The following is a 13,351-nucleotide window of genomic DNA, read 5'->3' as shown; positions in this document are numbered from 1 at the left end:
TAAAAATAACGTGTTATTCGTTACAAATATCTGCTTCAGCGATTTTATTCTCGTTTCAGAGCATTCCCACTCTTTTGCAACGGTCTATGGTTCTCTTTGTTGTAAAAGGAGAAGCGCGCATGTGTCTACATGTAGAAAATTTTCCTTCGAATTTTTACGAAAAAAACGTAAAATTATAGTATCGTCGATAGTCTAATTGGTACACACTCTGCAACTATGAGACTTTTCAAGTTATACAAATTTGGAGGACGTGCATATTCAAACTACGCGAGTTTCGAACTACGTATCATACAAATATATAAAAAAAAACAAACATATCAAACGTAACGACATTTAGTAGCTGCTATTTAGTGTCTATATTTTTAAATTACGTTCGTAAAAGTACGAATTTGCATAAACGTAGACTGTCGTAAATTTTATTACGGTCAGCTCATGGTAGACGTGTATTTACATATTAATTGTAAGTAAAAGACTCCAACAAACACATTAAAATAACTATGTAGCGTGCGGAAATTTATTAACTCGGTGTAATTAAAGACGTGAAAAATACAAAGGTGATTTTTAAATATAGTAATAGTATTTGTACATTATTGAAACAGTTGAGTAACATTTTTTCGTCTTATGAATTATAAATGTATTCATATTTCAGCGTTACTTCAAAGCACATGAACGATTAATAATAAATGCAGAAACTTTATACCGTTTGCTTACCTGAAAATAGATAGAAATTCTTTTAAACTGCACTTAAAATTTAATTACGTGTTCTTCAATCATCTTCCTGTAACCACTGATACAAAAATAAACAAAACGCATAGAACGTAAAATATTAAAAACAGTACCCGTTTCAATATTTAATAGACAGGACGAATCTCTGTATTTAAGCTTTGTTTCTTTAATTGTGTATATAACAATTTAAATTTGCATGAAAATCTACGGCCTAGTTGATACGGATCATATAGATAATCATATAATTAAGTATATAATTATATAAACATATATTTAAAATAAAAAGAATCTCTGCTCTGAATCTAATATTTCTGGCGTAATTGTCCATTGTCTTCCAACTTTTTTCTAATAGTTCCCATAACTACTTTTCCGATTTTCAGCGTGCTTGCCTTATTCTTCTATTCGGTATAATATTAGGTTGGCAACTAAATGATTGCGGATTTTATCATTACCACCTAATGACAAAATCCGCAATCACTTAGTTGCCAACCCAATATATCCCGTAATCTCTCTTTGTGTGCCAGTGATTATGAAAGTGGTTTAGGTCAACAATTTAAAAAATCTGAGTTTATCACTTATTTTCATACATTACAATTACTATACATTAATACAATCCATCTTTGAGTTCCTTGTCGCGCGATTAAGCAGAATTCAGTTCATGTGTCAAACGCGAAACTTTAAATATCTTGAAGAATATATACGGCTTAAGCTAGTTTTATAATCACCGGCGCAATGGAAGAGCGTTTGTAGAAAATACCGTAGTCAAAGGTTATTTCAGGGCGACAAGTAAACATGTAGTTCAGTTTCATGAAAAAGGAAAGCGTATGTGTGTGTGTGTGTGTGTATGTGTGTGTGTAGAAAATTCTGTATGTGAAAAAACTCGATGTCGCGTTTGTATAGATGCAATAAACAAAAACCAAGAAATAATTAACTGACATTTATCGGTACTTATATTTTCCTCTACAGAGGCGACGTTAGTCGTATCAGTGCCACCACATCTTCTAGCATTAATAGTTATTTAGAATGGGAAATTGCAGTGAAGTTCTATACCTTTCGCGAATATTTTCCACTAAAATACAAAATTTCTCAATTTTCTCAATTACAGTATTCTTCGATTATGCTTATGGTCGCAGTCACTTCTTTTAATGTTTATTCGAATCATACGAGTACAGCTTTAATTTAGCCTTCGGATATTATCGTAAATTAGTTGTTAAATATTTCGAAATTAAACGATAAAATAAAGTCTTGTATTGTTTTAATAAGCACTTTGCTGAAAAGGAGTAAACGTTAGCGGTGACGGTGGCTCATGGGCGAGAGTATTGTACATAGACAAACGCATTCGAGTACATAGATACTGCATGATCTGGTTTCACAAGGTGAACAAGAAGCTTATGAATTTCTAGTTACAACCGATCACTCACTTTTGAGCGATACTGTACGTATGTGACACCACGTGACTCCACTTGCCAGTTGCGTGTTCCACTGTAGCTAAAGACATTAACACGCGTCGAAGCTTTTTAGTGTCCCTTTCTTAACTTACTGTTGAAATATTTTCCAAGCCACGAGCAAGCGCAAGATTTGCTTCGTTACTCTGTTGATACAAATCGAGTCACACTCTATATATCAGATGCGACGATCAAATTTCGAAAATAATTCCGATGCTGTTCCGAAGTGGCAAGAAAGTAGGCGGTTACGTTCCGCTGTACAACTTGATCACGTGCAGCTAGCATGTAGCTAACGTGGTATTTTTTGTCATTTTATAAATTTATTTCCCTAAAAACTTACGTACGTATGTATCTGAAATGAGAAATGACTGAAGTATCATTCCAAATAACGCAACGAAAACGATAGACTTCGTCGAACGAATAGTTTTAACAAATAAACAAAGACAGTAAACTTACACGAAAGAGAAAACGATGTTTCCCCAAAAGAGCAAAAGAATACTTCGGTGTCTTTCATTTCTGTTCGTTACATTTCCTTTCAAATAAATAAATATTCGTTCTATCACATAATTCTTCAAAGTATATCTGCAATTACATCCCAGTATATCCAATTACCTTATCTCATAGCAAGGCTAGAAGTCAGAAATTATCGATGCCAATAGATCCTCTTACGCGACCAGAAAAATATCTGACGATAAAACGAATGAAATTTAAGAAATAAATTTGACAAATTACGTGTTATGCGATTATCGTATTTGACGTAAGATTATTAAACTATAAAGAAGAACGTTTAATAAAGCACTTATTTTTCATTTGTTTAGGTAAGAAATAGAAGGAAACTGACAATATGGCAACATAACATATCAACCACTTGCGGTGCTAATCACGGAGGTTTTTATTTTTAATATTTATATTATTCGCTCTTTTCCAAAGATCATTTTAATTTTGATTTTTCCCCTTCCTCTGGGTAACCTCGCCTAACAAAGCTAGCAATTAGAAAGCATATAGCGAATTATTGGGCATGCGTTTCTAATAGTTATCAATAGGTAGCAAAAAAGATATTCTGGTATCTGCATGACCTCACCTTACGACCAGTGTACCAAGGTTTGAATTATCTAAAAACTTGTTCTTAGCAGAGAGAAATCAATGTGACACGCTGGCTTCGATCTCGATTTAAATAAAAGATTCCTTCATTATCTTTGTTTTTTACCTTCAGTGTAACAGAATTATAGGATATTCAGAACGAATAATTCAGAAAATAGTTAGTTTTCTATTCTAAAAATGATTTAAGCTAACGTTGCTAGTCAAATTTTGCGAGCCGTAGACTACAAGTTATTAGCATTGCTAAATTTTCTGGCGTAACAGTAAAACAAGTTTGGCAATTGACCAAACAAATGGAATTTTACATGTAAATTTTACAAATTACAATTCTCACTTGGCGGTAAATTAAATTAAAAAATTGTGAAGTTTATGACCTATGATTTGTAACTTGTCAATTGTCACTATCGCGCAAGAGGGTCCTAATATCAGACACAAACATTACAATATTGTAGAAAATCCATAAACGGAAATGTTTTTTGTTCTTACGAATAAGTATAGAACCTGATGTCGTTTTGAATCTGTCGTTACTTCTTAAAATGTGTTTTAGTTAAAAGATTACTAGCAATTTACTAAAGAACATATTAATACAATTCGAAATAATAAATTTCGACACTAGGAGTTCTTTTTGGAAGATTGCCATATAACTTTTGAGTAATCCATTACCTGACGTTCTATCTTTAATAGTTCAAACAGGATTTTTACATTTTTATCTGCCTTTCTGCCCATGACTCATTCTAAGCTGTCCTTCGTGTATTTTATCAATGTAATGTGGCATTCGAGCACAAAAGTATCTGAACACTTATTGCACAAAATTTTTACGAATGTATTGTGCGTATTATACAAAAGTTCTTGAAATTTCATTTACATTCTAACGAAACCCGGCATCACGATATATAAAAGTTACAAGATATTTATTGCAAACATACACTTACGATTAATGAAAAATTAAAACACGACACAAATAGTAATTTTAAACATTAACAAATTTAAAATTGGTGCTAAAGATAGTTTCGCTGCATATTATTAATACAGCGAATAATCGGTTGTTTAAATATCTCGACGATCTTTGCGAAGTATATGCTTCCAATAAATATCTTCCAATTGCTATACGCATTTTTAGACTTTTCGAATCTGAGCAATACAATTACCACAATCGTATCTCGTTAATGCCAATGAGATTTCATAACGTTCTATACAGATACATCAATGTTATGTGTGTTACGTATAATGTACACGTAAGAAGTTTTCAAAGACGTTCGGATAACGATGATAAATAAGCTGTTCAAATTTTCACGAAGAAGTTCCATCATTCATCGCTTTACGCTGAATTTGTGGCTATCGATAAATCGAATAGAAAATAATTCGTCCAAAGACTTCGATGCTGTTCTTTTGCTTCATATTTATTCGTATATAGATCGAGGAATTTAGGTTACTTTTGCACAATGGTATACGAGCTTCTAGCCAATCATGCAATAGCCAATAAATCGACCTTTAAACTGTGAAGTTAAAATGTAAAACGTAGTACTATCTTTGACAACTTGCTCAGGTCTCGGCATAGCAAATATTTACGTCGTGGTTAAAGGCTAAGTCAAGCATCGAGGTTGAGAGTTGGCATTCGTCATTCTAAGGTTAATAACACGATTTGTAAACGGAAACGATATTCTTTCTGAAAAAAACTATGCGTTACGTAGTCTAGACGTAAAGTAACACATATAAATGTTGAAGTATGAAATGTGCTATGCCTGCGATCTAATCGTGCTTACTTTATTGTTTCAGACTGCCCTTAGTATTTTCTTCCAAGAAGCAGCGATACCCCCATGCGCGCAAGGACCTGGCACACATTTTGGCCAAGTAAGTGCACCGGTTTTTCTATCGAATATCGTTGTTGCATTTATTTATTTCAGCTCGATGACCTAGAAATTGCACCTGGCTTTAGATACATAGAGTTTATGAACGTAAAATATTAACTTACAGATAACTACATTAGCATAAAAACATATCAATTCTCTGGTTATCTCGGCTCTTTATCTCTACATTTCGTTCGTTCATTTATTCGTTGCGTGATTCGTTATCCATCTATTTTTTATTATTCTCTATTTCCCCATAATTGCACTTTTCTCTTTCCTTGCCTTCCACCTCTGCTTCTTTCTGTTTGCGTTTTCCCTCTTTTCCCTACTCTCCTTCTATTTCCTTTCCATTCTCCGCAACCTCTTTCGAAGATTGTTATCAGCACAGTAGAATTCCATTTATCTGAGCTCATCGAGGAACAAACAATTCGTGTAACTGGAGCTCTCGTAACAGGGATCTATTGATTCCGCTCACGACCTGTGATTTTTCGTTCGTACGAGGTTGGGTCGGAAATCGTAGTGCAACCGATGATCCGACGCGGAAAAATAACTCGGAAATATGTAATCAAACTTTTTCGTATGACGCTTCGATTCTGAGAAAAACGAACTTGAGAATTTGCCGAGTATACTTTAACTTGGCCAAGTACCGATTAGGTATCAGCAGACGATCGGCATGAGATTATCGTACACGTGAAAATAGGTCAAAAATGTTAAACTGTGTTTTCTCTTTTAACGCCTCATTTTCAAGAAAATAAAGTTCCAACATGTTTAACTACCAACTGGCCTGGTACACGCGCATGATACATCCTCAAATTTATTTTTGAAAATTGAAAAATCTTCTTACGAGAGAATTTCGCAATTTATAATTAGACTATGCTTGTACATTTTTGGGAAACGTAGGATTCGAACAATCTACAGAGTGCGTACAACGTGCAAAGATATAAACGATATTTAAAGTAGAACAGTTACTACGATATTTAGTAGACGAAACAAATTTCCATTTGGATCTCATCTCTTTAATTACATTCATAAAAACATAAAATTGCATGAACATCCGCGCTTTATTTATAGCCTCTAATACATTTCTGGCGTAAATGTATTTATTTACCTATTTATTGTCGCATCGATTAACCGTCATTATCGATCACGATTAAAATGAATTACATAAGTCATAAGTTAGCACAGTCGTTACATGTACTCATTATATAATATCTTTTATCTATGTGTGTGTATCAATATGTGTATCAATAAAATACATAATAAAAATAACGTCACTAGTTATTGCATAGTTATTACACTACATGATACAACAATTATACAGTTAACGTGGATTGTTGATATCGTTTAACAGGACATAAGATCTTTTGTTTCACGAGATTACGTTCATCTAACGAACAATCCAATATTTCTGATATCGAATGAAATCTATCGAAAGACTCGACTCGCCTTTGGTCATTCTCCGTGTTTTTGTCGTGTACCGACGTCTAATCGATACGAAACTATATTTCCGCGTGAAAAGCGTCATCGTGTTCGTACTCGTTGGCGGCGGCGATCGCATCGGCTACGTTCCGTCTCTTTCTCCCTTTCCACTCGATTCTCTTTTATTTATGTCACGTGCAACGATCCACGACGCATCACGCGAATGATTTTATTCATTAGGTTCGTTGCGCGAATCGCGACGAGATCACGCGCAAGAAATGACATTTTTTCGTTGCTTTTCGTTCGCGCGATATCGTTTCGTCTCGATCGCTTGGTAAACGGCCATGCATCTCGAAATGTTAGCCATTTGTTTGTTGCTTTTCGTTGCACGCCCAGAATGCCAATCTTTTATATATATTTCAATATTTTCTCCTATTTTCATTTACCTCGCTGCTCTTTTGGGCGCGGTTATGAATCGCTGTTTGCTTTGCACTGGTCCAAGTACATAATCGGAAAATGTATCGAACATCTGCATCATGCTATAGATAGATACCAGTTGGTAAATTGTCGGCTACTTTTATCGATTTCCAATAATACGTCGATGGCTTGCTGCAACAAATATCCTATGTCCATTTTTAGTGTTCCCGAGAGAAACGGTTTTAAAAATTGAATGGTACTTGATAATTCGATAAATACGTTTCGCATTTAGCTTTATCGGTGTTGGTACAAAATCGTTTGCAAATTGCGCACTGATCCTTTTTAGGAAATTAAAAACGACAAAGATGGATTCTCGTTTCTTAATTTTTTTTTTTATTTTCTCCTCGAAGTTATTTTTACAAAAGCTCTTGGATCGTTTATTAATTATTAAACTGTGAATATTTGTTTATCCGGAATTATCCGGCGTTTATGGGGAATTAAAAACAAGCAGAACATACATGGGGTGTATGCAAACAAGTCGCAATTTACATTTCATTACCTATGTTTATAAATAATCACATATTTTCGTTCCCTATCAGGTTTAAAAAGAAGTGTGACAATAGGATTTTCTGATGAATTAAATTAGATATATAAGGTGGCTCAATTTTGACATTCTACGAGTAAAAATAAGAAAAGAATCATCATACTAACGAGCATATAAATGTTTTACTAACAGCTATAAAACGTTTGTAAATACAATACAGAACTGATGATGAAATGACGAACTGATTTTTCGCTATATGAAGCATGGAAATAGGTTAATGATATTTACAGCAGGTTTATCTCATGAGTGTACTACAAATTCTTTATTATCAACTCTTCCATACAATTTTCAAATTTTTATATTTTAATCTTACTCCGATTCTAACAATCAAGGACAAATTTTGAACATTTTAAGAAAACGTTTCTCGGAAAACTGAAACTTTCTCATATCTTGTACAAACTGTGATGGCATTTTTCACGTTGTTAAAATATAATTGGTCGAGAAAGATGGGAAGAACATAGCGGGGTTAAGACCTGAAGTATATTAATTCTTGCCTCGCAAAATTTTTTCCCTCGGAGTTCCCCATGAATAAAAATGACGTGATGTGGCGTGATGTCTGGCGATCGCGGGGGCCAAGGAATCGATCCTCTTCAAGCTGTCCATCATTGAGGTTAATGTTCGTTTAACCATTCTATCAAACAGCACAACCAAACTTATTATTATTCTTGCTTCTCGGTATTATTCAATTATTTCGTATTTTCGTATTAATTTTTTAACCAAGCGTTCACGCGAGCCTCTGTTCGTACGATATTATTTTTCGCAATTTACTCCTAGAATGTGTTGGCCACGTTTTATCTGCTTTTTATTATATTACTAGGTTTGAGTTTTTTCCATGTACCGCCAAAGTTATTTTGACTCGTTCGGTTAATCGTATCTGATTTTGCATTGCGTAAAGTTTATGTAAGGCGTACATATACTTCTTGCTCTCTATTTTATATGGAGTTTTGCTTTATAGCGTTGTAAAGAGGAAATGTTGTAGATAGAAGAAGCAATAAACTGCTACTTGAATGTTGGAAATTACGCTCAATCCATTAACGCGTTGATTACTACGCGAATTTTATATATTTTCACTTAGAAGCTGTAATCGTTGATAGAAAAGGTTGAAAAAAATATGTATATCAGATCATAACACTTAATTTTTGCGAGGTATTATACTGTATTATTATTTATTGGTAGCTCGTTTTTCCTTTCAGACGTCGAGAACCTTTGAGTTTTACATCCTCAAGTCTACTTTTCCCTAATAAGTAGTTGCAGCTACGTATATATTAAAGTTGCAATAGGATAAACAAGATATTGATGTTAATATGTTCAAATTAATAGCATCATTTTATGCATATCGATACTTTTATAAATTTCATACAAAATAAATATATTACATTGAGTTTGCGCACTTTTTCTCATATTCATATAAATTATATTATATACATAATTAATTATATACATTGTTGAAATTAACGCAACATTGGCTCTTAATGTTAACGAATAACGTATAACGTACTGTTGTACGTTATATACATTGTTATATTGTTATATACAATGTAACTTAATGCATTACTTAATGCTTCTTTTTTTATTGTTACGAAAAATTGTTCATTTCACAATGAACGGATATCTGATTTTTATGCAAATTCATATGTACACGAATAGAGCTATAAATATGATATAATTTAGAAATGGATATAACGTACAAGTATAATTTTAAAAGTGGAATCTGGATAGGCAGTTGTCTTATTTACTAAATATTATAGCGAGTAACTATATTTTGCATTTATTTATACGTTCCTGCGCGTTACGCGTATTCTGTGTATTGTCGTGTCCTCAAATTTCCTCTAAATGCATAAAAATTCGGAGTCTAAAAATAAGTATAGCCGCAGTAGATGTACGTAGATTATTAATTGATTTACCGCTATCTTTACAAGACACCTTCTAATCAGTGATTTCATACACGGCTTATGCACGACGATGGTTTAGTACGTTTTTGTGCATCGTCACGTAACGCGGGGGAAGTGCGCAACATTCGACTCATCGATTTGGCTCAAACTTTGCGCACGTTGTACGTCCTGTATAATAATGCGTTAAATTGGCGACAGATATTATTAAACATTAAACGATTCTCAGAAGTATCGTATTGCACGAGACGATCAAATAGAACGAATATTTATTTCAAGATAAAAATCAGTCACTTCTTCTTGACGACTGTTTTTTGTTTATTTTTATAAATATTCTATTCATATTAATTTTATTAATTAATTGTAAATATATCTGTAATATAAGTCTATAATTTAATATTTGGTTTCCTCAGGTACAGAACAGAATTTTTTTTTTAGAGAAACGAACGATATCGCTTATTAGTCGATTAAAATGTGAGGTTTATTTTCTCTGACATCCGCCAACTTCGAGCACATGTTTTCTCCAACTTTAGCAAACTTGAATCTCATTTAAATAAGTAGCAGTTTTATTTATTGCTTGCCTTCCGCCATTGCAACGTGTTTTATATACGTCGTACGAATCTCATTTGTCTACGAAATTTATTTGTACAACGTAATTTATTTATCTTAAACTTAGAATAAATATTGTAACTAATAAGACGGCGAAGGACTAATTATACGGAATTTCTGATTAATTTTATAACGTGCAATTCATATAAGTCTTTTTATCTTGAAGGCGTAACATCGAATGAACATTAGAATATTCATATATTCCTAAAGAAATAATATACACAACACATATACATATATACTTATGTAAATATATTCATACCAGCAGAGATAAATCTGCATGGAGATTTCAAATCTTCAATAAAAAAAAAAGAAAAAAGGAATATTACTTTATTTAAACGAGCGGATTAGAATTAGAATTTCGTGATAAAAATATGCGGAAACCAACAGGCTGAATAGTACAAGCATAGCGATATTGGATAAAAACCACCTGTTTTTGTCCCAACATTTAACGCCTCAAGTTATTTTTAATTACTCCTACGTAAATTAAATAGAAGTATAGTATATCGTATTTAAATCACGTCATTGAAAACGAAGTGAGAAATCAATAATCATTGAATTAACTTACTTTGATTACATTCATCGATAAGAATCAAACTATTCATTATCGTTGTCTGACATTTTTTCCAGATCGATTCGATTTGCCATTACCTATTTGTTGCCGAGTTATACACATTAGATGTATGACAAATAGACCGCGGATGTACATATATTTATTAATCAAAATAATATAAACAACGTCCTGGTTTTGATTCTCTGTACATAGAAAAAGAGTATTTAGGATACTTATGTTTGAAAAGATATTTAAAATTTTACGATTTTTAAAATTACGTTTAAAAGATATTTCAATTTTAATTTGGCCCAAAATTTAGTCTATGTTTTGTATTATTATGAGAAGTAAGCACGCGTGTATAGCATGTGACAGGAAAAATTATACAACGTTTTGAAGATAAATTTCTTCATATTGGGTTGGCAAAATCCGCAATCACTTAGTTGTCAACCCAATACATAAACTGTAATATGAATGGGAGAAAAACATAGCAATTTATTTAGTATGAGTGGATATTCTTTCCTTCGTTTTTATGAGTTCAATATAGAAATATAGACGCGCCTTCCTCAGATAAAAATTGATCGAATCAAATAACTATTACGATTAGAATTATTACATTTTTTAACTTATCGTCTATAACCGACACTATTAAAGACAAAAAAAGAAAAGAACACAAGGCTATTGTCCTGCGATTTTTCTCGTTTGTCATTTGCTTAATTAAACAAGATTAAAATATCTTTTAAACCGATTTTCGACCCGAATACTTTAATATTTTTTATAGAGAATTCAAAAATCCATTGGTCGATGTAAAAAACGATTTATAATTCTATTAAAAGAAGAAAATTTAAAAATATTTGGAACGTCACTATTTTTGGAGCGGACACGTACGCTACATCACTCATTGTACGATACCGTTTCATTTTGCCTGATCAAATTCTGTTCTACCTTTCATTGTTCTAGAATGTTCAGTCGTATGGGACACCCAGTTATTATTACTGAAAACTACTGACAATGAGCCTACGTAGAACAACTTCCTCATTCACTGTAAAGCTCTTTTCGTACCTCGGTCGTTCTATAAGAGTTCCAACATGAATAAATGTTTGGAAATAATTGCGAATCCGAAGGAAAAGATGCGAGACTCGCGACTAATGTAAAATAACGTGCAACGATTATGCAGAGTTCAAAGTTTAACAAATAGTGTACGCGACTCGGATGTTCTAGAGAACCATCGAACAACTTCAGTTTTAACTGCTGAAAATTCCACCAAAGCTCGTGGTGCAAACAAAGTTTGGTGAGTTCTGTGTTTCGAGATAGAACAAGAATTTGAAATAATTGCAAGAATAAAAAATAATCGCGAAAGATTAGAAGTCACATCGGAGACTTCTTCATACGAGAAAATAGTTTACAATTTTTTAGCATTTTACAATTTTTTAACACTAGAACTACCACAGCAGTCAAATTGATTGGTTTTACAATTTTATTTTAAAATTCCTACTTCATATTATATTTTTTTCCGCAATGATGTAATCACTTTTGCAGCAACGATAACTAAAAGAATAATATAATGAGTTTTATTTTGTTTTTTTATGTATTCAAACTCAAAATAATTTTGTATCAAGGCTACTTACACCAATACCAGTCAAAATGACTGGTACTTTTCAAAGTGTAAAAGGATCCTATAATCTATTTATCGAACCCCAATTAACCAGTTTCCTCGTTTTGTATAACTTGCCACACGTTTTGAAAATTTTTATTGCGTATCATGCAATATGATGATATCAGTTATCAGGATAATTCCGGATGGATCGCTAGATCGCTAGATCGCTAGATGCTAACACTAGAAATACGATTTAACGATTTAAAATTGTTTATTGAGCCCAAGGATACAGTTTTAGGTACATATTCACAATAAACGGTGAATTTTTGTAATGATATGTTAGGCAAAGGTACCGATACGCGGCGGTACGGCGTAGCCATGCTGTATTATGTGTCGGCGCTTTACATTTTTCGTTGTATAATACAATTTTTGGGTTTAAGCCGCTGGGGAGCGGAGCTTTTTTATGTATTTTTTTTTTTCTGTCCTGAAAACTTGGTCGTAAAACAAGACGCTTCGGTGGTTTGCTTTTTAGGTGCTGTGTAACTTGGGGGGGGGGGAGATGTCAAAGAGGTTTATTTACAAATATTTACAGTATTTACAGTACACTAGAAATACCACACCAGTTAAAATGACTGGTTTTACTATTTTATAAGTGCATCAATCCTCGTTTAGGGATCATGGTCCCAGACGAATTAATAATACCAAAAATGTACTACATAACATGGAATTCCTCCTGTAAGAAAGTAATAAATGAATAAATATAAAAATATTCTGTTATTACGTTTTTTTTTTTAAAAAGACTAGTTATTTTGACTGGTTTTGGTAGAAATAGTTTCGTATTAACTATCGGTAGTTCTAGTGTTAAGTATACAGACGTATGTATTCAAGCTACTCTGTGCTACTTTGTGACTAGGCAGAGGCGAATGATTATTGACAGGAAGTTATTTCACATGCGAATATACGCTGACTCACGACAATATTTGCACATCTGTTTATATCGCAAGTAGAATCTCGCTTTCCTGATTGGAAATCAACGCAGTTCGGATAGCTATGCTTCCAAAGTCTTCTTGTTAGTTCAAATCGTTCAAACAGAGGATTTAGCCTTGCTGTTCGCGCTTCATCATCTTCATAGACTCATATTAGACGTGTC

The 13,351-nt window shown here is 33.0% G+C and overlaps 1 protein-coding gene across 1 annotated transcript in view; it reads left to right on the top strand.

Moving 5' to 3' along the window:
• LOC117159721 (UBA-like domain-containing protein 2) overlaps positions 1-13,351 on the top strand; it is an 88,462-nt gene that overhangs the window by 24,721 nt on the left and 50,390 nt on the right. Inside the window, exon 2 of the mRNA XM_033339844.2 lies at positions 5,046-5,120. Within this exon, the coding sequence (XP_033195735.1) occupies positions 5,046-5,120 (75 nt within the window). The remainder of the gene's footprint in view (positions 1-5,045; positions 5,121-13,351) is intronic.

Source organism: Bombus vancouverensis, chromosome 5 (genome assembly GCF_051014615.1).
Source record: "Bombus vancouverensis nearcticus chromosome 5, iyBomVanc1_principal, whole genome shotgun sequence".
In the NCBI taxonomy this organism is placed as follows: Eukaryota; Metazoa; Arthropoda; class Insecta; order Hymenoptera; family Apidae; genus Bombus; species Bombus vancouverensis.
This window is presented reverse-complemented; position numbering and strand designations above follow the sequence as displayed.